The following is a 26,162-nucleotide window of genomic DNA, read 5'->3' as shown; positions in this document are numbered from 1 at the left end:
AAACACCACAGTAAAGAGTCCACAGTGAGGTATGGAGGTGAGAGCGTCCCAATATTGGCTGCTTCTCTGCTCTGCAAACAGTACTGGGACGTTATACCTCATAAAAGGAAGCATTTATAGAGCAACGTATGAGGACAGGCTGTAGGAGAATTTCATCTCATTTGCCAAAACACTAAATCTGGTCATTTCAGCAAGACAGTAACAACTCACGACTGATTGAAAAGCAACAAATGTGAGGCAGTTACAGATCAGGTGAACACTGTGGTGCTCTTACCACATTTAATGATGATATTATCCCCATAAAATCTGCCAAAATAGTTTAGGAGTGGTCTGATAAACACCATAATTAATTAAATCCCCCTTTTTTGCCACGGTTCTTGGCGGCACGGTGGCTCAAAGGGTAGCACTGTCGCCTCACAGGTGGGCCGGTCTGGGTCCTTTCTATGTGGAGTTTGCATGTTCTCCCCGTGTCTCCAGTTTCCTCCCGCAGTCCAAAGGTGAGGTGAATTGAAGATACAAAATTGTCACGACTGTGTTTGATATAACCTTGTGAACTGATGAATCTTGTGTAACGAGTAACTACCGTTCTTGTCATGTATGTAACCAAAGTGTGTAAAGCATGTTGTTAGGCCGCTCAGGTGACGCAGCGGTAAAAACACATGCTGGAACCAGAGCTGGGATCTCGAATACATCATATCAAATCTTAGCTCTGCCTCCTGGCTGAGGATGAGCGGCCACATGAACAACGATTGGCCTGTTGTTCAGATGGGCGGGACTAAGCCGGATAGGGTCTCTCTCTCATGACTGGTGCAATTACGACCTCTGCTGACTGATTGATGGTGCCTGCACAGAGATGAGAAAAGAGTGCTCTCAGGGTGTGTCTCTCCGTACACAACGCTGAGCTGCACTGCACTCATCAAAGTGTAGGTGAGAAGATGCATACGGCTGCTGCACACGTGTCGGAGGGGGCGTGGGTTAGCTTCGTTCTACTCAATCAGAGCGGGGATCGGCATTGGTGGAAAAGAAGCATGACGCAATCGGGCAGTTGGACGCGCTAAAAAAGGGAGAAAAAAGGGGAGAAAATGAAGTGCCCTTATTACCCAGTAGTAGTTTTAGAAGAACCCTCGTATTATTTAACTGTAATAAATCTTTAAGGTTTTCTCATCCAGAGTCGTGCCGTCCCACATGGAGCCTCATGATCCTCCGAGGTGTGCAGCTCGCGGTACAGATGAGCGAGGAACTTGAAGGATGTCAACCGCAACCAGAGCAAAGAAGAACAGAAAAAAAAGATGAGACAAATAAAAAAAATACGTGCTAGTCTTCCGAGCGGCAGCACAGAAGAGTGCTGAGTGCAGATAAGGCTCTGAAGCTGTTGTTCAGAGATGCTGCGTGTGATAGGGGCATGAAGCGATGGGAGTGTGGTTTCAGGGGGTTTGTTTAGCATGCTCTCATCCTGTATCTTCGGTACCATCAAGCTTTACGCAGCCAGTGTGCCGACACTGTTTCGACACTAATTCGCCGACATTATTGTCGTCGTCTGGCTGACGGTTTGGCCCGGCTGCAGGTGAAAGCCTTGGGAAGAAGATGACAAAGCAAGGTGCTACAGGACACGAGTGAGCAAGTTTTACACCTTCTCACCATCACCGTTCTCACATTCGCGTGTTTGTGCGAGCTAACCGCAGCAGCCGCCCACGGACACACTCGAAAGCTCCAACCTACCACCTTACCCCCAGCCTCCACCCAGTTCCCTTTCACTGCCTTTGACTCTCTCCCCCACCCCCTCACTGCATTTCCAGCTTCTCACATTTACACATGTTTCTTTGTAATGTTTTTAGTCACTATTATAGGAAGACCAAGCGAAAAAATCAAATCTACACAATTTCCCACAATGTTTTTGGTGTCTGATGTTTGTTTTATTAGTTTTGCACTTGATATTTGACGTTTACAACCTAAAGTGACCCAACTTTGATGGAACGGGAAGATCAATAGGCTGTTAGCATATGTCACGTACACTGATCAGCCATAACATTAAAACCACCTCCTTGTTTCTACACTCGCTGTCCATTTTATCAGCTCCACTTACCATATATGAGCACTTTGTAGTTCTACAATTACTGACTGTAGTCCATCTGTTTCTTAACATACCTTTTTAACCTGCTTTCACCCTGTTCTTCAATGGTCAGGACCCCCACAGGACCACCACAGAGCAAATATTATTTAGGTGGTGGATGATTCTCAGCACTGCAGTGACACTGACATGGTGGTGGTGTGTTAGTGTGTGTTGTGCTGGTATGAGTGGATCAGACACAGCAGCGCTGATGGAGTTTTTAAATACCGTGTCCACTCACTGTCCACTCTATTAGACACTCCTACCTAGTTGGTCCACCTTGTAGATGCTGCTGTTTGAGTCGGTCATCTTCTGGACCTTCATCAGTGGTCACAGGACGCTGCCCATGGGGCACTGTTGGCTGGATATTTTAGGTTGGTGGACTATTCCCAGTCCAGCAGTGAAAGTGAGGTGTTTAAAAACTCCAGCAGCGCTGCTGTGTCTGATCCACTCATACCAGCACAACACACACTAACACACCACCACCATGTCAGTGTCACTGCAGTGCTGAGAATGATCCACCACCCAAATAATACCTGCTCTGTGGTGGTCCTGTGGGGGTCCTGACCATTGAAGACCAGCATGAAAGGGGGCTAACAAAGCATGCAGAGAAACAGATGGACTACAGTCAGTAATTGTAGAACTACAAAGTGCTTCTATATGGTAAGTGGAGCTGATAAAATGAACAGTGAGTATAGAAACAAGGAGTTGGTTTTAATGTTATGGCTGATCGGTGTACATCTACGTTGGGTCATTGAGAATAGATACATATTTAATTTGCCCATTACCAAAATGCATAGGTCTAACGAATGGCCTTGATTAATGTTAGAATAATATCATAACTTGTGTCGGGGGGGTCTAGGAGAACAAAAAGGTTGAGTACCGCTGGTGTAGACGACTGGAAAGGTGTGATATGGTCAGATGAGTTTCTCTTCTAAGAATGCAAATAAGCAGGTCTACTAAACCCCTCGTGAAACGTTCCATCCAGATGTGTTCAGTGTGGTGTGGCTGTATTTTAGGATTATACAGAATAATGCAGTATAAAGTTCAATTACAGAATAAGTGTCTTGAAAAGTAGTGTAGAGAACTACTGTATAAATATGCATATAGGTGCGAGACCTACGAGTACGAGATGTGGAGGAATCACTGGTATACTGGGTGGAAATTTTGTTCGTTAGACTGGTCCTAGAGTTCAATGGAAACTTAATTCAAGCTGTTGCACAATGAGTCAGTTCAGTTCCAGGCTGAGGAGCAGGACTCATATCCATGTCTAATATTTATATCGAAACAAGCTGTTAGGATGCTTAACGAATCACCTAACGACCGGCTTCACATGCGTACTATGTACACTTGTACAGTACAACGGCTCTCAGTGTCTCTTCACTGCCATAATACACACAAAACACAATTACACATTTAACATTCAACCTAACATGCATATTTTTGTGTTTGGGTAGATTTACACTCAAGCTTTATGTTTGTTTGTTTGTTTGTTTGTTTGTTAGGATTTTAAGGTGATTTAAGGTGATCCACTGTGGTTCCACTCATGACAGGGCTGGTAGTAACAGGTTACCCATTTCAGTTTCAGACAGTCACGGACAATTTTGTGTCTCCAGTTCACCTCACTTAACATCTTTGGACTGTGGGAGGAAACCGGAGCACCCGGAGGAAACCCACACAGACACAGGGAGAACATGCAAACTCCACACAGAAAGTACCCGGACCGCTCCACCTGGGAATTGAACCCAGGACCTTCTTGCTGTGAGGTGACAGTGCTTCTCTGGGGGAACAAATGAGAAGATTCATAAATGATGAGTGGGTTCAACTCAGGTTACCCATGATTCATCAGTCCATGTTCAACTTTGTGTCTTCAGTTCACCTCACTTAATGTCTTTGGACTGTGGGAGGAAACCCACACAGACACAGGGAGAACATGCAAACTCCACACAGAAAGGACCCGGACCGCCCCACCTTGATATCGAACCCAGGACCATCTTGCTGTGAGGTGGCAGTGCTACCCACCATGCCATAATTTAACAACAAGCTTTGCGAGCCTCCAGCACACCTTCAAAACAGCTTTAATGTCGATGAGGAGAAATTAATCTGTATGTTTTAATAAATGACGCTTTATTTAGTGCACTTGGCCACATAAGATCCTAATAACAATTGACTAAACACGTTACTAAATACGTTACTAACTACATTACTAACTACGTTGCTCTTTGTATGTATTAGAACAGTTCATCATTTATGTGTTATTAGATGCTTTCAGAACACGGTTGAGTATTTAGTTCTGGTACAGAGTGAGCAATACAAGAATCAGCATTCTGTGTTGATACAGGAAGTGTGCACATATACAACCGTAACCACAGTCTCGTCTCTCCATGGAGCACTGAGGCCCGACACCTCACGTCTTCTAAACGTTTGATAAACACCGCCGTTCAGCCATTAATCCCTCACCACTGTGCTAGTCTGGTGAGCTGCGTTTATAAGATCCTCACCCAGCTATCATGTCAGCATCGGGCGCTGTGTCGAGTTCGGTGGAAGCTGCTAGATGTGCAGAGTAAGGTCTACCTCTCACTGGCCTCATTCTGATGTAACCCCAATTACCAGAGGTGACAGGAAGTGGGCTTGAGCAGGTTACCGCTTGTTTTTGTTTTTCAGATTAGAGTTATCTGCAGAGAGGAGAGGAGGACTGTTTTTAATGTCGCTGCTTCTACAAAGTTTAGCACCTAAACTGCATGTTGTTATTTCAGTCTGTGTTTTGTTATGTGAAATGAGACTTATTTTTCATCATGTAACCCAGAGCGTCTTAGAGTAACTTGCTTCAAAGTAGTACCAACATTTTTACTTTACTATTACATTTTATCCAAAGCGACTTACAGTACAGTTACAGTATACAATCTGAGCAATTGAGGGTTAAGGGCCTTGCTCAAGGGCCCAACAGCAGCAACCTGGCTGTGGTGGGGCTTAAACCAGCACTGCAGTGACACTGACATGGTGGTGGTGTGTTAGTGTGTGTTGTGCTGGTATGAGTGGATCAGACACAGCAGCGCTGCTGGAGTTTTTTAAATACCGTGTCCACTCACTGTCCACTCTATTAGACACTCCTACCTAGTTGGTTCACCTTGTAGATGTAAAGTCAGAGACGATCGCTCATCTATTGCTGCTTTTATTTCAACACAGTTGTATTTTAGGTAAAAAAGTTTAAACTGAACGTACTGGTGTCCATTATGTGTAAATAAGCCTGCAAAAAGTAAACTCACGGTTTTTAATAGAAACGGAAGCTTGCAGTGTTTTACAAAAGCTTTTTTGATTGTTTTCTCCCCTAATTTAGTCGTATCCAATTACCCTGATTGTGTTACGCTTCACCTCTAACGATACAACCCTCCACTGCTGACTGAGGAGCTTTGCAACTGACACACACACCCTCCGACACGTGTGCAGTACTGATTGCATCTTTTCACCTGCATGAGGAGAGTTCATATGTGGATCAGCCTTGTGTACGGAGAGTTTTTCTGTGTGGAGATTGCATGTTCTCCCCGTGTCCACGTGGGTTTACTCCGGGTGCTCCGGTTTCCTCCCACAGTCCAAAGACATCCAAGTGAGGTGAATTGGAGACAAAATAGTCCATGACTGTGTCCGATATAACCTTGTGAACTGATGAATCTTGTGTAATGAGTAACTACCGCTGCTGTCATGAATGTAAATAAAGTATAAAACATGACGTTAAAATCTTAATAAACAAACAAACAATATGTATTGTTTATCAGTATTGCTTCTGTTTTTTCCAGAGGGTTCAAGATTTTGCTCTGTGTTGTTACAGATTAAAGCACAGCTTTAATATTGCATCTACGCTACAGTGCATACACAGTGTATTGAACCATACGTTGTATATACAACAGGGTTGTAGCCTAGTGGTTAAGGTACTGGACTAGTAATCAGAAGGTAGCTGGTTCAAGCCCCACCACTGCCAGTTTGCAACTGTTGGGCCCTTGAGCAAGACCTCTAACCCTCAATTGCTTAGATTGTATACTGTCACAGTGCTTTAAGTCGCTTTGGATAAAAGCGTCTGCTAAATGCCGTAAATGTATATTAGCTTATGACTGTAGCAGGATGTAACAGAAGACTGGGTGACACATGATATTATTACAATTTATTAGGATTGTAAGGTTATGTCTTACACTTGGGTTCCATTCATGTCCAAACAGGTAGTTACAGTCACAGTCATGGACAATTTTGTATCTCTAATTCACCTCACTTTGTACTGCACGTCTTTGTACTGTAGCAGGACCTGGATTGCTCCACCTGGGAATTGAACCTAGGACCTTCTTGCTGTGAGGTGACTTACATTTACCTTTCCATTTTTAGCATTTAGCAGACGCCTTTATCCAAAGCGACTTACATTACAGTTACAGTATACAGTTTGAGCAATTGAGGGTTAAGGGCCTTGCTCAGGGGCCCAACAGCAGCAACCTGGCAGTGGTGGGACTTGAACCAGCAACCCTCTGATCACTGGTCCAGTACCTTAACCACTAAGGTACAGCTGGCCCCAGCTGGCTTCCTGACTTCTCTGGGGGACGAATGAGCAGGTTGATAAATGAGTGAGTTTAACCGGTGTCGTTTTTATTTCTCTCGTTTTATTTCTTGTGTATTTTAATATTTGTTCACTGAGGAACAAAGTCACACAGAATAATGCACAATAATCACATTAAACCTTTGCTTGAGGCAGTTGTGGTTGTTGTTTTTTTAGCTCGTTCTCGTTTCACTCTTGCGAGCTTTATTACTTTTCCTTTCCTTTTCTCGTGTGTTGGGGGAAAACCAGCTGGTCTCGTCTCACCTGTTTGCTGATGAGATAAAGTGCTGACGCCTCTCCTTGGACCTTGGATACCTTGCTCTGTTTTTCAACACCAGTCATGACTGAAAGCTTTTCTCTCTCTTTCCTCTTCCTCTGCACTGTGGTAGAACTACCGAGAGGAACACATGCTTACTCATTTACTTCCCTCACGAACAGGGCGATGGTACCTTCATTCTTCTCTTACCTGGCAGAACACTGAGTGGTAGAAATGGCAGTGCTTTTATGGATACTCTTATTTCTGCAGCTTGTTCTGACTCTAGCCCAAAGTGGAGATGATGATGGTAAGACATTTATGATCATTTCTTATTCAGATGATTTAGAGATTTACCTGTTTGCCTGTTAATGTTGAACCTAAATAGGTGCAGTTTAATAATACAAGTGCATTTTAAATAACCAGACAGAGCTGTGCTTTATACTGTTTATACACTCACTGTCCATTTTATCAGCTCCGCTGTCCACGCCTACCTAGTTTTCAAATACCGTGTCCACTCACTGTCCACTCCTACCTAGTTGGTCCACCTTGTAGATGTAAAGTCAGAGACGATCACTCATCTATTGCTGCTGTTTGAGTCGGTCATCTTCTAGACCGTCATCGGTGGTCACAGGACGCTGCCCACGGGGCGCTGTTGGCTGGATGTTTTTTGTTGGTGGACTATTCTCAGTCCAGCAGTGACAGTGAGGTGTTTAAAAACTCAGTCAGTTCTGCTGTGTCTGATCCACTCATACCAGCACAACACACACTAACACACCACCACCATGTCAGTGTCACTGCAGTGCTGAGAATGATCCACCACCTAAATAATACCTGCTCTGTGGTGGTCCTGACCATTGAAGAACAGCATGAAAGGGGCTAACAAAGCATGCAGAGAAACAGATGGACTACAGTCAGTAATTGTAGAACTACAAAGTGCTTCTATATGATAAGTGGAGCTGATAAAATGGACAGTGAGTGTAGAAACAAGGAGGTGGTTTTAATGTTATGGCTGATCGGTGTATCTATTGGTATGAGGCCAAAACAGCATCTGAGTCAGACTGGCTTGTTTACATTTCTCCTGCTTGTCATGTTAAAGACAAAAACCCCAATAAAGGGCTTCACTCCAGCACAATCTTCACTACCCAAATAAATAAAAATGTAGCTCTAATTGTAACTACTACAAACTAAATTATTTTGATTGTGCCTTTAATATGAGCCAAAAAATAATCAAATGTTCATTTGTAATTACATGAATTGCATTTATATCTGATACTTTATGATATAAAATAAATATGGTTGTTGTAATAACACAATACTGATTATGACACCAATACCAAAACAAAGCCAAAAGATTTAAACCCTCTTAATCCTGTAATATTTACATTTTCAGCATTTAGCAGACACTTTTATCCAAAGCGACTTACACAATGAGCTGAACACAATGAGCAATTGAGGGTTAAGGGACCCAACATTGGCAACTACGGGGGGGCAGGTGCACTGGGGCCCATGGCAGGGGGGGGCCCCTCCACGACATGAACTCAACCACCCACCTCACTGCCCCCCATTGGCTGCACGTATTATGCATGTATTATGGCAAGCCAAACAGGAAATTAATAGCAAACACTGATATTTATGGAATAAAACTGATATATATATTTATCTATATATATATATGCACGGGGGCCTATGAGCTCCTAGTTACACCACTGGCAGGGCTTGAACCAACAACCTTCAGTTTACTAGTCCAGTACCTTAACCACTGAGCTATCACTGCCTGTGACATAATTGTGACTTAATACAATGTAAGCAGTTGAAGGTCTGATCTCTAGTTTGCAGTGGGGCCGTTGTCGTTTAGTGGTTAAGGTATTGGACTAGTAATCGGAAGGTTGCCCAGTCAAATCCCACTACTGCCAGGTTGCCACTGTTGGGCCCTTGAGGAAGACCCTTAGCCCTCAATTGCTTAGATTACATACTGTCACAACAGCTTTGGTAGTTGTAGTATCTTAACCACTAACCTCCCACCACCATGTGTATTTTTAGCAAACAACATCCTGTGATTTGATCCTGTCCGTTGATAAAAAGATTAATACCACATTTATGTACCTCCAGTCTCAAACTGTTTATCTATAAAGTGCCTCAACAGGGAACGTGTTCCTAATAAAGAGATCAGCCAGTGTCAGGAGTGTGTAAAAACTTCAGACAAAAGGGACAGTGGAAGCTCAGTGGTTAAGGTAACTGAACCAGTAATCATTAGTTGGCTGGGTCAACCTTGGACTCCTGAGCAAGTCTCTTAACCCACAGATCACAATGCTTGGTGGGTAGCACTGTCACCTCACAGCAAGAAAGTCATGGGTTTGATCCCCAGGTGGGGCGGCCCAGGTCCTTTCTGTGTGGAGTTTGCATGTTCTCCCCGTGTCTGTGTGGGTTTCCTCCTGGAGCTCCGGTTTCCTCCCACAGTCCAAAGACCTGCAAGTGAGGTGAATGAGAGATACTAAATTGTCCATGACTGTGTTTGATATTAAACTTGAACTGATGAATCTTGTGTAATGAGTAACTACTGTTTCTGTCATGAATGTAATCAAAGTGTAAAACATAACGTTAAAATCATAATAAATAAATAAAATAAATAAATCTATGAAATAATAAAATATGTTTCTTCGGGACAAGGATGCAACACAGAATGCAAGTGAAATCAATACAACGTACACAGTGCAGGTAAAAACGTGCAATAAATACGAATAACAGAGCTGATGAACACAGTAAGTAAGCTGAAGCTGATACACTCATACCAGTACAACACACACACACATATCAGGAAAGTGGTAGCTCAGCGATTACGGTACTGAACTAGTAATCAAAAGGTTGCCAGTTCAAGCCACTGCCAAGTTGCCACTGCTGGGCCACAACTTGTATTCAGTTATTATTGTAATATATTATAATTGCTGCAAATGTTCAAAAAAATGCTACAAGGGTCTCTTATTATTGATGGGTGAGACAAATAGGGTGATAAAGTACATATAGATGGTGTCTGTAGATAAGATACATAAATTGTATGTTCCTCTGACCCTCTGATTCCTTAGTATTGATTGATTAATATATATTAAGTATAAACTGGGATAGTTTATATCCCGGGACGTGGTCTCTGACAGAGGCCCACAGTTTGCCAGCCAGTTCTGGGGGGCCTTTTGTCAAAGTCTAGGGGTTGATGTGAGCCTGTCATCAGGGTTCCATCCCCAGTCAAACGGCCAAACCTGAGTTTAACAATGAAATCATACACTGATCAGCCATAACATTAAAACCACCTCCTTGTTTCTACACACACTGTCCATTTTATCAGCTCCACTTACCATATAGAAGCACTTTGTAGTTCTACAATTACTGACTGAAGTCCATCTGTTTCTCTGCATGCTTTGTTAGCCCCCTTTTATGCTGTTCTTCAATGGTCAGGACCACCACAGAGCAGGTATTATTTGGGTGGTGGATCATTCTCAGCACTGCAGTGACACTGACATGGTGGTGGTGTGTTAGTGTGTGTTGTGCTGGTATGAGTGGATCAGACACAGCAGCGCTGCTGGAGTATTTAAACACCTCACTGTCACTGCTGGACTGAGAATAGTCCACCAACCTAAAATATCCAGCCAACAGCGCCCCGTGGGCAGCGTCCTGTAACCACTAATGAAGTTCTACAAGATGACCGACTCAAACAGCAGCAATAGATGAGCGATCGTCTCTGACTTTACATCTGCAAGGTGGACCAACTAGGTAGGAGTGGACAGTGAGTGGACACGGTATTTAAAAACTCCAGCAGCGCTGCTGTGTCTGATCCACTCATACCAGCACAACACACACTAACACACCACCACCATGTCAGTGTCACTGCAGTGCTGAGAATGATTCACCTCCTAAATAATACCTCCTCTGTGGTGGTCCTGTGGGGGTCCTGACTATTGAAGAACAGCATGAAAGGGGGCTAACAAAGTATGTAGAGAAACAGATGGACTACAGTCAGTAATTGTAGAACTACAAAGTGCTTCTATATGGTAAGTGGAGCTGACAAAATGGACAGTGAGTGTAGAAACAAGGAGGTGGGTTATGGTGATGTTATGGCTGATCGGTGTACATACATCAGTGGTTACCAAATGTTTGTATGTACTGTATGTACTGTATGTACTGTATGTACTGTATGTACCCACCCTCTCCCCTACAGTGGTACCTCCATCTAGCCACCCCAGGGTGTCGTACTGAACTTATCTGTTATGACTATCAGTTTGATGTTCTGTCTGCTTCGTCTCATTTAGAGTTCAGTGTTACCTGCCTGTCCCATTTGAACGGAAAAAAGGACGTCTTGATCTGCAAACTGACTGATGAAGACCGGGATATTGAAGCTGCCACTCTTTGGTACTAAACTGTTATTTCCTACAACTGTGTACACATCGAATGTGGTAAAAGCTGGGGTGCAGTGGAGGCGATGGTACAGAAAGGCAGAAGCAGAAGAATTAACATAAAAGTGACGACGTTAAATCAATAAGGAAAACAAATCCTCTATGAAGGCTTACAGCTAGATTTTGGAACATGATTGTGGGGATTTGCTTTTATTTAGCCATTAGTAGAGTCGGTACTGATGTTGGACAATGAAGTTTGGCTTGCAGTCAGTGTTGGAGGTCAGAGCTCTGTGCAGCCACGTCAAGTTCATCCAAACTAAATTTTTTTTGGATTTGCTTTGTGCATGAAGGCAAAAAAACTCCAGATACAAACTGAAAACATGCTATTATCTAATAATAATAATAACAGTAATATTAATAATAATAATGATGGTGATAATAATAATAATAATAACAGTAATATTAATAATAATAATACTGGTGAGAATAATAATAATAATAATAATAATAATAATATAATAATAATAATAATAATAATAATAATAACATTAATATTAAGAATAATAATAATAATAACAGTAATATTAATAATAATAATAATAATAACAGTAATATTAATAATAATAATAATAACAGTAATATTAATAATAATAATCATAATAATAATACCAATAATATTATTAATAATAATAATAATAATAATAATAATAATAACAGTAATATTAATAATAATAATAATAACAATAATAATAATAACAGTAATATTAATAATAATGATGCTGGTGAGAATAATAATAATGATAATAATAGGAATAATAATAATTATTATAATAATGATGATGATGCTCAGATGTCATACTGACAAAACAAAGGTGTTTTTGCCCAGGTGGCACAGTGGGATCTTCTGCTAGCACACCAGCAACGATATTCTGAACTCCTCGGTTCGAATCTCGGCCCTGCTACTGGTCGGCGGGCACAATTGGCAGTGCCTGCAGCAGACGTTAATTGGCCACTGTGTCTGCTGGGTGGGGAAATGACTGGACCAAGTGGGTGGGGTCTTTAAACGCTGTACAAGGACCCTGGTTAGCGGATAGAGGCGTCTGTGCAGAAGCACCACCTGGGCACCACTATGACCTACTTTCAAGCATTTAAGTCATAAACAGTGGACGCAATCAGGGATTCACAGCAGCGGAAGACAAATTGACAACGCTAAATCAGGGGAAAAAAGGGGAGAAAATGCATAAATAAATAGAAAAAAATAACGTGTTTTTATTGCTCTTGAGTTCAATGGAGATGTGCTTTACACCGTTTTAGCCAAAACTTCACATTGTTTGTGTGTTACTTCAGCGATATCACTGTATCCCTGACTAAGCCCAAACAAACAAAAAAGCAGTTGTAGCCTAGTGGTTAAAGTACTGGACTAGTAATTCGAAGGTCGCTGGTTCAAGCCCCACCTCTGCCAGGTTGCCACTGTTGGGCCCTTGAGCAAGGCCCTTAACCCTCAATTGCTTACATTGTATACTGCCACAACTGTAAGTCGCTTTGGATAAAAGCGTCTGCTAAATGCTGTAAATGTAAAATGTAAATATTTCTTATGTGGGCAAGCTGTAGCCTAGTGGATGAGGTACTGAGCCAATAATCAGAAGGTTGCTGGTTCAAGCCCCACCACTGCCAGGTTGCTGCTGTTGGGCCCTTGAGCAAGGCCCTTAACCCTCAGTTGCTCAGACTGTATACTGTAATGTAAGTCGCTTTGGATAAAGGCGTCTGCTAAATGCTGAAAATGGAAATGTAATTCACACACACACACACACACACACACACACACACACACACACACACACAGATATGTTCTGACTGTGTTCTGTTCTTCTGTTTTCAGTGAAGATTGTGGACCTTCTTGCCGAACAGAATGTATCAATGCAAGTTTAAACGGTGATGAATTTACTTTCCAGGAGATAAACATTTTCACACAAAAAAACCTAACCGTCTGCTTTAAAGAAGGAGATCAGCAAAAGCAAACGATCAACATTTTTAAATTAGGTAATTCACAATCTCCCCAAAACTTTTGTTATGGGTCGTTCCTACAATTCGGTGTCTTTTGTGTCCCCAGTACTGATCACTGTATTTATTAAGTACATTTTAAACAATACAATTTCTAAACATCTTACTGAAATAATTAACACTTTTCAAATACTAAACACAATGTTTTCTACCCCCTAGAAGTACATTTACTGTATACATACTGTTTTTATCTGTTAGATAGCAGAGGTTTTCCCATGATCCCCAGTGCTGTACATTCTGATTTAGTGATGATATATGAGGATTAATCATGAAAATATCTCAGTCTTTCAATACTGTTTAAAAGCTTTGATTAAGTCCCTCTAAACCCTGGATTTATTTTCTTTATGAGTTTGATTTTATTGCTGATTATGAGGGTTTTTCACACGTCCCGCAAGTTGCCGTCCACCCTGTTATTTTTTACTACTGTCTCTTAAAATGAAGAACTGTTTTACATACTGACATAATTTCCTGGAGCTCACATGATCTTTTTGGAGGGAAAACAACTGTGGAAGATGAGCGGCTTATTAAACTCCTCATTTTAATGTTGTTTTTTCCACATTTTATCCTAAAAGTCTTATATGGTCAACCATAACATGTCCACCCTGTTATGGGATATATGAGAAAAAGCAAAAACGATTTGATCATTTTAAAAATTATCACACTAAAAAGCAGAGAAACTTTGTCTGATTTCACTTTTATGTTAGCATGGTTTTGCTCACTCGCTAGCTAATGGCTGATTTTATGTCAGAATGTTTATGTCACCCTGTTATGGTCCACCTTGTTACAACCTTATACGTAACAGGCTGGACGTCACAGTGTATATGAGGTGCATGTGTAATTGAGCTTGACCAATATTAGTTTGGAAGAGTATAACACGTCTTTTTTATAATAAAACATGAAAAACAAATAAACAGTGTTTCATTTTCAAAAAGTTTTAAGGTCCAAAAGATACCGAATCCTTTATACGAAATAAACCAAGAGTAGAAAGAGTCAGTATTTTATAAATATATATTTTAACTACACTGTTATTTTCAACCTGCAGTTACAGTCCCGACTCCTCAGATCTGGAACGTGACGTACTTCTCTGACGAGGCGGTGATAAACTTTAAGTTTGAGCATTTTTATGTCAAACAACCCAAATTCCAAGTGGAAATCTGGGGAGACACCGGTGCAAGAATACAGGTGAATGATCCTTATTAAATTACAATACAGGGGTGCCCAGGTGGCGCAGCGGGATATTCCGCTAGCACCCGAAACTCCGGTTGCCACCAGTTAGCTGGGTGCCATCCAACGGGCATAATTGGCAGTCCCTGCAGCAGACACGGTTTTGCTAGGGCGGGATGACCGGACTATGTGGGTGGGGTGTTCAAACGCTGTGTAAGGACCCTGCTTGGTAAATAGAGATGCGCCTGTGCAGAGTGCATGGGTGAAAAAGGGTTCCGCTAGGGCTGCACACGGGTCGGAGGAGGCGTGAGCAGCAATATACCCACCTCGACTGCAATCAGGGATCCCCCAGCAGCGGAAGACAGATTGACTACATGCTAAATTGGGAGAAAATGCATCAATAAAATATAAAAAAAATGGATACGGATGGATACAGAGAAATACAAATAAATGATGTTAATTGTGCTGGATTCCAGTAACACTGCACTTTCTAACAGGCTGAGATTGAAAATGGCAAGAAAATTAATATTGGTGAAGACAAACTCAGAGACAGTGAGGTATACAGAGTGCATGTACGAGCCAAACCTATTAATTATTTTGATGGACCGTGGACCGAGTGGAGCCCAGTGAAGAGTTTTACTGTAAATAACACCAGAAAAGTAACAGGTAAGACTTTTTATTACTACTTTATAACCTCATTTGAATTGAGCTGATGCTTGATATGAACTGAAAGTGGAGCTGCAGAGCTCACACACACACGCACACACACACACACATGCACACACACACGTCAGCCTGCACTAGGGAGAGTACAGGAGTTGTGCTGTAATCTGACTCAGCAGAACTTTGACACCCTCAATGCACATGCATTTGCATTTATATTCACATTTGCAGCATTTAGCAGATGCTTTTATCCAAAGCGACTTACAGTACTGTGACATTATACAATCTAAGCAATTGAGGGTAAAGGGCCTTGCTCAAGGGCCCAACAGTGGCAACCTGGCAGTGGTGGGGCTTGAACCAGCAACCTTCTGATTACTGGACCAGTACCTTAACCACTAGGCTACAGCTGCCCAGCATGCACCAGTTTAATACACTGTTTACTCTGGTGTTATGCTGAATTATGCACCCTGTCTACAACTCGAACTCTAACTCGAATAAGGAAACTTTAATGCATTCATATCATTTTAATCATTAACAACAAAACAGATTTGACATAAGGAAACTTGGATCTACTTTTTTTCTATTTATTAAAACATTCTCTCCCATTTACTCCAGATTTAGCGTAGTTAATTTGTTTTTCGCTACTGTGGATGCCTCCTCCGACCCGTGCGCTTCTTTTCGCCCATGCATTCTGCACAGGCATCTCTATCTGCTAACCAGGGTCCTTACTCAGTGTTTGAAGACCCCACCCACTAGTCACGGTGGCCAATTATTCAATTATTGTCTGCTGCAGGCACTGCCAATTGTGCCTGCTAGATGGCGCCCAGCTGACCGGTGGCAGAGCTGATTCCTTCGACCAAGGAATTCCGAATCTCGGCGCTGGTGTGCTAGCATAATATCCTGCTGTGCCACCTGGGCGCCACTATGACCTGCTTTAAAGCATTTAAGTCATTAACAGTGGAGAACAAGCTGATCGCTAACAGCTATGTTAGTTCACATCGGTTAGATTTGTGGGATTTCAGTATTTGAATCCTGGAGATGATCATATTTTAGGTAATGTTAATTAAACCTGTCAGCTCTCTTACACCGGGTAAAGGTTAGTGTTTGCCTGGGCTATTTTACTGATATTGCCTGTGTCCCAAACCACATACTATTCTAAACGCTAGTTTTCAAACACACTCTCTGATACACAGAAAGCAATTTACTGTGCATCCAGGTATAATTTTACTGTCTGACTCCTGATTGACTTCACTTCATTATTAGTGATTTATTAACAGGAGCCAAACATTCATTCATTCACGAGTCATTTTTTGCGAGTTACGAGTCGAGTCCGAGTCATTTGAAAGGAGTCTGAGTCGAGTCTGGAGTCGCTGTGTGTACGACTTACGTGCGACTCGGAATCGAGTCACAGACTTGAGTGCCCATCTCTGGTACAATCGCGTGTCTGAGAGAGGGAAGTTCGAAGAGGGCTTCTCCTCGTTGTCACTACAACAGTGACCTCTGCTGTCTGGTCAAAGGGCCAACACGAGAAGTGGAGACACACACAGGGCATAAGTTAATCCTTCAGCTCTCTGTAAGAACCCAACACTGGCTGGTGTAAAGAAGCTGTTCATAATCCTATATCAGTCAGATGGGGCAGCTGCTGGTCTGGGGATCTTCTTGGCCAGCATGGGGGTGGTGCTAACAAGAAATTGTAATTGGGGATTGGAAATGACTAAATTGTGGCAACGTTGGGAAGAAAAAAAACCCACCCAAAAGTAGCTATGTACAGTAAGACACTAACTAGGAGTTAATTTGCTCTTTGCTTCTGTAGTAACGTTTTTTACAGTACAGTAACAGTAAACAGTGTCAGTAATTCTGAGTCAGTAACTGAACCTATAACACATCAGCAGTCCTCCAGTGATGGTAAACAAATGACTCCTCGTGAGGAGCTGTGTCAGTCTGAGTTTCACATGTGCAGCGCTGGATTTCCCCGCTGCAGCCTCTCGTGTCTCTGTAAAAGTGCAGAACATCATAAAAAACTTGGTGTTTACCAGGGTGCTGTGGTAGCATTTTCATGTCAATGTTCAGCTCACCTTCCTTAACGTCTTTCATTCATTACATTTCTTTCATTTTTAAAAAGGCTTAAACAATTCATTATATTCATTAGGGACAGTGGAAGCCTAGTGGGTAGAGCTTTGAGCTATCAATCGAAAGGTTGAGAGTTCGAATCCTGGCTCTGCCATGCTGCCACTGTTGGGCCCTTGAGCAAGGCTTTTAACCCTGTCTGCTCCGGGGGTCGCCGTACGATAGCCGACCCTGTGCTCTGACCCCAGCTTCCAGAACAAGCTGGGATATGAGAAGAAAGAATTTTGTTGGACTGTACACCTGTATATGTATATATGATAAATAAAAGCATTCTATTCTATGTGATTAAAAATGAACATAATCAGGTTCTCAATTCATGTACTCAATTTCCTCAAGACATTTTCCTGCAGTCCTTGATTCTGCCCTGTCCACTAATTCCCACTCACATACCTGACTGCACTACTATAAATTATATAAATTTAAATACAATCATTGTTAAAACATAAAAAATAAGGAGAGGGGACAAAATAACTGAAATAAACAACAGTAGAAATATTTTCTAAATGTTTCCTAATGAAGTGCTTACATCACATCACAAATAATAGCTGCACATGTGATTCCATTAGATTGATAACATTTAACAGTATGTATAAGCTACTATTGAGTGAGATTCCAAGGTTAAACGCTAGATGCATGTATTGCAACTGCATCGTTTATAAAACTGTTATTTTGTCTTAAAAGTGGAACAAGTTAAGCCGCTCAGGTGGCGCAGTGGTAAAGTACGCTAGCGCACCAGAGTTGGGGTTTCGAATACATCGTATCGAATCTCAGCTCTGCCTTCCGACTGGGCAGCAGCATGAACAACGATTGACTGTTGTTCAGGGTTAGAGGGTAAAAAGTCGGATCATAGGTCCTCATAACTGGTGCGACTGCGGCCCCTGCTTGCTGACTGATGGCGCCTGCACAGGGCTGAGAAATAATGCTGATGGGGGTGTGGACCTAAGACCCCTGCCAGCATCCCCCCCTGTTACGCCCCTGCATCTTGTTGCTGGTCATCCTCTTCCTCTTTTACCTTCAGCTCTTCCAAGCATAATAGTCTTTTCCAGTGATTCTGTTCTTCTCTTAATATGTTCAAAATAAAAGAGCCTCAGTTGAGTTTCAGGGATTAAATTTGTTTGCCCTGTTAATATGGGCACAGAGAAGTACAGTTTGGTTTAATCACAATTATTAACAAATAAAGATTTCTGCCATGCCACCGAGTTAAATATAATTATTGTTGATTGTGATTTTGACACACCAATACAACATTTCACCTTATTTATATTTATTAGCTGATATACATTCTTAAACTAAAGCACTGTACAAACTACAGCTGAGGATACAGTAGAGATCACAACAGGTCAACAGGGGCAGCGTGCTGGTGGCAAGGCTTGAACTATTGACCTGCTAATCAACAGTCATGCATCTTAACCACTGAGCCGCCACTATCCTACTTTTACTGATGAAATTCATGATTAAGTGGCTCTATTAGCCTTTATCATCCAGACTTAGTTTTGAGCATAATTTATTCTTCATGGGAAGCTCAGACTGTAAAGTCCATCTCTGTCTCATCCCAAAAAAGATTTTATTTCAGGATTTATGACTGTAGGACTGTATGACCGGATTCCAACAAAAAACGAAGCTCTTTTGATAGCAAATGATGGTCCTTCTCCTTCTTAGCTCCTTTACAGTAATGTACTGTTGGAGCTTTTCATCCCAACCTGCTTATCATACCTGACCTACATGTCAAGAAACTAGAACATTAGCCGCTCATGTAAAGTACGCTAGCTCACCAGAGTTGGGTTTCTAGATACATCGTATCGAAACTCAGCTCTACCTTTCCGACTGGGTTGGGCGGCAGTATGAACAACGTTTGGCTGTTGTTCAGGGTTAGGGGTAGAGTCGGAGCATAGGTCCTCATAACTGGTACGACTGCGACCCTGCTGGTTGACTGACGGCGCCTGCACAGGGCTGAGGAATAACATCGAGGGGGGTGTGACCCTCCGTGCGCAGTGTCTCTCGGTGTATGAACTCGGCTCATGCAGGTGAAAAATGCAGGCTTTACTGACTGCGTGCCGGAGGGGGCGCAAGTCAGTTGAGTGGCGTCCTCAGTCAGCGGCAAAAGGGTCGAATCAGTATAGAGGACACGGTCAGGGTAATTGGACACAATTAGAATGGGGATAAAAGTTGGGGGAAAAAGTGGGAAAAAATAGATAATTAAAAAAAAAAAGAAAAAAAAGAAAGAAACTAGAACATTTTACAGTTTTGTAGCTCCAGAATTGGACTGCTCATTCTGTCAAAAATTCATACAAGTTAAAAAAGAAAAACCTTATCTGTGTTTATGCTCACCTGAAATAGACTGATGCACAGTGAACATGTGTGTTGTGGTTTGACAAGTCAAACGTTCAGATCGGTTTATAGCAGAGATGGGGACTCGAGACCGAGTCGCATGTAAGTCGCACACACAGTGACTTTAGACTCGACTCGGACTCGTTTCAAATGACTCGGACTCGACTCGTGACTCGCAAAAAGTGACTCATGGACAACAAAAGTCAGCAACATTAGTTACATGTGACAATTATATATATATATATATATATACAGTGTATCACAAAAGTGAGTACACCCCTCACATTTCTGCAAATATTTCATTATATCTTTTCATGGGACAACACTATAGACATGAAACTTGGATATAACTTAGAGTAGTCAGTGTACAGCTTGTATAGCAGTGTAGATTTACTGTCTTCTGAAAATAACTCAGCACACAGCCATTAATGTCTAAATGGCTGGCAACATAAGTGAGTACACCCCACAGTGAACATGTCCAAATTGTGCCCAAATGTGTCGTTGTCCCTCCCTGGTGTCGTGTGTCAAGGTCCCAGGTGTAAATGGGGAGCAGGGCTGTTAAATTTGGTGTTTTGGGTACAATTCTCTCATACTGGCCACTGGATATTCAACATGGCACCTCATGGCAAAGAACTCTCTGAGGATGTGAGAAATAGAATTGTTGCTCTCCACAAAGATGGCCTGGGCTATAAGAAGATTGCTAACACCCTGAAACTGAGCTACAGCATGGTGGCCAAGGTCATACAGCGGTTTTCCAGGACAGGTTCCACTCGGAACAGGCTTCGCCAGGGTCGACCAAAGAAGTTGAGTCCACGTGTTCGGCATCATATCCAGAGGTTGGCTTTAAAAATTAGACACATGAGTGCTGCCAGCATTGCTGCAGAGGTTGAAGACGTGGGAGGTCAGCCTGTCAGTGCTCAGACCATACGCAGCACACTGCATCAACTCGGTCTGCATGGTCGTCATCCCAGAAGGAAGCTGACGCACAAGAAAGCCCGCAAACAGTTTGCTGAAGACAAGCAGTCCAAGAACATGGATTACTGGAATGCCCTGTGGTCTGACGAGACCAAGATAAACTTGTTTGGCTCAGATGGTGTCCAGCATGTGTGGCGGCGCCCTGGTGAGAAGTACCAAGACAACTGTATCTTGCCTACAGTCAAGCATGGTGGTGGTAGCATCATGGTCTTGGGCTGCATGAGTGTTGCTGGCACTGGGGAGCTGCAGTTCATTGAGGGAAACATGAATTCCAACATGTACTGTGACATTCTGAAACAGAGCATGATCCCCTCCCTTCGAAAACTGGGCCTCATGGCAGTTTTCCAACAGGATAACGACCCCAAACACAACCTCCAAGATGACAACTGCCTTGCTGAGGAAGCTGAAGGTAAAGGTGATGGACTAAACCCAATTGAGCACCTGTGGCGCATCCTCAAGTGGAAGGTGGAGGAGTTCAAGGTGTCTAACATCCACCAGCTCCGTGATGTCATCATGGAGGAGTGGAAGAGGATTCCAGTAGCAACCTGTGCAGCTCTGGTGAATTCCATGCCCAGGAGGGTTAAGGCAGTGCTGGATAATAATGATGGTCACACAAAATATTGACACTTTGGGCACAATTTGGACATGTTCACTGTGGGGTGTACTCACTTATGTTGCCAGCTATTTAGACATTAATGGCTGTGTGTTGAGTTATTTTCAGAAGACAGTAAATCTACACTGCTATACAAGCTGTACACTGACTACTCTAAGTTATATCCAAGTTTTATTTCTATAGTGTTGTCCCATGAAAAGATATAATAAAATATTTGCAGAAATGTGAGGGGTGTACTCACTTTTGTGATACACTATATATATATATATATATATATATATATATATATATATATATATATATATGATCCCACATCATTCTAATCGTGTCATTTTCTGCTTTCTAAAAACGCTCTGGCCGTCTTAACCCGCAACGCACGCAGTGGGTAAATGTTCCAGCCAGCTTCCGGTGTAGTGATGAAGCGTTGCTCCCTACCTTCTACTTTGAATTCGAATCTCACTTAAAATGGTGGAATACCCTACGTAGTGCACTTCACAGGAACAGATAATGTGAATGGAACGCTCCTACAGAATTGTCACTAATGATTGTAAGAACCGCTTTCTGAACCAGTCAGACCTTCTGATTGTAATTGTCAGTAAGAAATGCTGTTATTTGCATGTATTTAGTTTGTAGGATCACACAGATGATTGTCAATGAAACGCTTGATCGGCTTTCTAACGAGTTCGTGTTTTTCTTTCACAACCGGGAAAAGTTCGGAGGTTTTTAATTATAAGCACATTTACAAAATAATGGATTTTATTCCTAATGGGACACACGGTTATAAATGTAATAGCATCTGGAAGAACAGAAGCTAAGGTAAGCAGTGGTTATGGATATTTTGCTTCATCACTATGCCGGAAGCTGGCTGGAACATTAAGCCATTGCGTGTGTTGCGGGTTAAGACGGGCGGAGCGTTATTAGAGAGCAGAAAATGACACGATCAGAATGATGTCGGATTATGTATATATATAATAATAATATAATATATATATAACTGTCACTAACGTTGCTAACTTTTGTTGTCATTTTTTGAGAGTCACTTACGTGTGACTCGGACTCGAGAGATGGGGGGACAAGCAGACTCGAGTCCCCATCTCTGACATAATTTGACATCCTATTCAAATTCAATGTCTATGAATTCGAATAGGATGTCAAACAAACTCATGTCTACATAATTGTGGCCACATAATGCTCATAAATGAGTATTTTGCTTATATTATACTTTATCTCTTGATAGATTTCATTTTTACAGTAAGTTATCGATTGTGATCATTTTTTAATACTGAAGTTCATGACTTCTGCATTCACCCACGGAGGGTTTTACCCGATCTTAATGGCAGTGTCTTCCCAGAAAACAAAGCACTAGTGTTTTTCTTAACCTTCTACTAAACTGCTACCTACCGTCATTGCAAGGTTTGGGCGTTTAAAACTGAACATACATACATTTTATTATGGGTATTTCATATATGTTATAAACTTACTGTCTACATATATTACATACACTGATCAGCCATAACATTAAAACCACCTTCTTGTTTCTACACACATTGTCCATTTTATTAGCTCCACTGACCATATAGGGGCACTTTGAAGTTCTACAATTACTGACTGTAATCCATCTGTTTCCATCCTTTCATGCTGTTCTTCAATGGTCAGGACCCCCACAGGACCACCACAGAGCAGGTATTATTTAGGTGATGGATCATTCTCAGCACTGCAGTGACACTGACATGGTGGTGGTGTGTTAGTGTGTGTTGTGCTGGTATGAGTGGATCAGACACAGCAGCGCTGCTGGAGTTTTTAAATACCATGTCCACTCCCTGTCCACTCTATTAGACACTCCTACCTAGTTGGTCCACCTTGTAGATGTAAAGTCAGAGACGATCGCTCATCTATTGCTGCTGTTTGAGTCGCTCATCTTCTAGACCTTCATCAGTGGTCACAGGACGCTGCCCACGGGGTGCTGTTGGCTGAATATTTTTGGTTGGTGGACCATTCTCAGTCCAGCAGGGACAGTGAGTTGTTTAATAACTCCAGCAGCACTGCTGTGTCTGATCCACTCACACCAGCACAACACACACTAACACACCACCGCCATGTCAGTGTCACTCCAGTGCTGAGAATCATCCACCACCTAAATAATACCTGCTCTGTGGTGGTCCTGTGGGGGTCCTGACCATTGAAGAACAGGGTGAAAGGGGGTCAACAAAGCAACAGTCAGTGCTTGTATGTGGTAAGTGGAGCTGATAAAATGGACAGTGAGTGTAGAAACAAGGAGCTGGTTTTAATGTTATGGCTGATTGGTGTATATTTAGAGGATGCATGAATGTTATAATAATGTATCAGCTTACAGGTAACATATGTGGAAAAACATTATTGATATAGGGGCATATATGATATATTTATTACATTTCCTAATAGGTTATTACTGTTCTCATGCTCAGCGTGCACATCATTCTGAATATAATCCTGGGCTGTTCTGTAAGTCATTTCTTATTTTTTATTGCTATAAAGTTGCAGAGAGTCCTCCATCTGAGCTGTACTTAATCATCCCCGTGTCCATTCTGGTGGCTCTGATCAGCTTCGTGGTGCTGTGCTGGAGAAGAGAGTGAGTCTGCTTTATTCTGACTGTAAATAATGAAATAATGAATGTCAACCGGGTTAATAACGTGTATATTTTTATTTCATCTCTTGTAGGATACGAGCCTACCTCTTTCCAGTCATTCCACACCCTAAAGCCACGCTTGCTCAAATTCACAGGGAGAAGGAGGTAATGAGGGGTTTGGTTACAGGAATATTAAAATCTATCTGAATAATACTTTGATTCTGGAGTTTTACTTTAATTTCAGTGTAGGTCTGTGATACCAAAGGCTAAAACATGCCTAAGACTTCCAACAATTTTCAAAAATTGAACTAGAAATATAGAACATAGTGCAATTTAAACAAGTTATACATTTATAATTGTTTTTAATATTATTTTAATGTGCATGCATCATTGCCCAGCCATCTCACAGAATTTGGTAATAAACACCTAATGCCAAGTTCACACTACATTAAGTGGTCAGGTCGCTGTACAGTTCACACTACACGTCTGGATCTCTTGTAATCGGGAGTCTTTCAAGTCGGTGTGTATTTCACACTACACGACTGATCGGTGATAGGGGGTCACACACTACACCATCTATCACCGACTGGAATCGCAGGTGAGCTTCTCTGGTCTCCCAAACTACGTTTTGTCACAAAAACAAACGCGAGAAGTGACGAGAGGTTTAATGATACCACGTCCATAATGCATGTCAACAAGTAGCGAGCGATCAGAGTTTGTGCGCTGATGTGCGGCGTAAAATCAAGGTGAAAAATAAATGAATTCGAGTGGATTTGGCAACGTGACCAGCGGGGATTGTTTTGTTCTGTAGTGAGTTGGAGGTTAATAAATATTTTTTGTAATGCAGCGTGGGTATTATGGTTTGGCGTGGACGATAAGTTCGCAAATACTGTAAAATTTGTGTGTGCCGATGTATCCTGATAGAAACTATATTATCCCTCTCACCACACTCATTCAGTCGCAACCAACTGATCCAGATATTCAACATGCTAGAAATCTCTCCTCAGTCGCCAAGCCTCTCGGATCAAGTAGTTGAACGGTTCACACATAGCGACCGAGAGCTGAGTTTAGATCGCCGAGTGAACGCCGAGTTGCTCCCGAGCTGCCACATCTAGCGGCGACCAGTTACGAAAATCAGGGCAAAAATCGTGTAGTGTGAAGCATAAGGCATAAGTTGTTTCTTACTACGTCACAAGGATAAATAGCTCCCTTTTCTGAGGTCTATCAGTATGTAAAAGACTGTCCACAAAGCCAAAAAAAAAACAACTACATTGCCCAGGTGGTGCAGTGCGATATTAAGATTCTAAACTCCCCGGTTTGAATCTCGGCTCTGCTACCGGTCTGCTGGGCGCCATCTAGCGGGCACATTCGGCAGCGCCTGCAGCAGACAAAAATCGGCCACCGTGTCTGCTGGGTGGGATGACCAGACCAAGTGGGTGAGGTCTTCAAACGCTGTGCAAGGACCCTGGTTAGTGCATAGAGGCACCTGTGCAGAAGCACAGCGTAAAGAAGGGGCACACGCGTCGGAGGGCACTTGAGCAGCATTATACCCTCCTCGAACGCAAGCAGGGATCCAGTCTAAGTAAACATGTTTATTCTTGCACTTTATTATAACTTAAATAGCTACACAATTTAATACAAACCCCAGGTGAGGACAATCGTTTGTGGGACAAAATGAGTAGAAATAGCAGAAGAGTTATTTTTAAGTCACTGGATCCTCTTCTATATATATTTCGTTACAGAGCTTACCTGTGAGTTTCAGCCCTGAAATCTTTAAGGACATCAAGATCAGTCCTGTGGATTATGCCGAGGAAAAGCACCTCACCTCAGAGACGGGTGAGGATCACGATGAACGCTGCTGCCAAGACGACCTGGAACCTTCTCGTCCTGGTTCTCGGTGCGAGATGCAGGATGGAGATGAGCCGGTGCCGGAGGTGGAGACGTCTCATCTGAAAATCAAGCTGCTGGATGATCACACGTCGGCCACGGACGGAGGAAATAACATGAGTGTAGCAGCCGTGCCAGGATACGCTAAAGATGAGACGTACGTCACCATGTCCAGTCTTTACAAAACACAGTGAAGGATGGAAATGATGCATGATGGGTAAAATTACACGTTAACGGCTGCTTGTTTGATCACTTTTCTACAGAGGACTGCTTTTATCATTTCAAGGATTGATGCTCTCAGGTTTGGCAGAGCATCAGTAAGTGAGCAAGTTAATCCACAGTGGTTAAAGTTAAAAGTTTGTATACAATTAGAAAACAGAATGTAATTGCTGTGTGTATGTAAACTTTTGACTGTTTG

The 26,162-nt window shown here is 42.3% G+C and overlaps 1 protein-coding gene across 1 annotated transcript; it reads left to right on the top strand.

Annotated features, from left to right (window-relative positions):
- Window positions 1–4,617: 4,617 nt before the first annotated feature.
- il7r (interleukin 7 receptor) lies at window positions 4,618–25,938 on the top strand. The gene is made up of 7 exons (XM_063012182.1): window positions 4,618–4,670; window positions 13,201–13,361; window positions 14,425–14,564; window positions 15,044–15,212; window positions 23,767–23,860; window positions 23,950–24,022; window positions 25,600–25,938. The coding sequence occupies exons 1-7, from the start codon at window positions 4,618–4,620 to the stop codon at window positions 25,936–25,938; spliced, it is 1,029 nt and encodes a 342-aa protein (XP_062868252.1).
- The last annotated feature ends 224 nt before the right edge of the window (window positions 25,939–26,162 follow it).

Source organism: Trichomycterus rosablanca, chromosome 16 (genome assembly GCF_030014385.1).
Source record: "Trichomycterus rosablanca isolate fTriRos1 chromosome 16, fTriRos1.hap1, whole genome shotgun sequence".
Lineage (NCBI taxonomy): Eukaryota > Metazoa > Chordata > Actinopteri > Siluriformes > Trichomycteridae > Trichomycterus > Trichomycterus rosablanca.
This window is presented reverse-complemented; position numbering and strand designations above follow the sequence as displayed.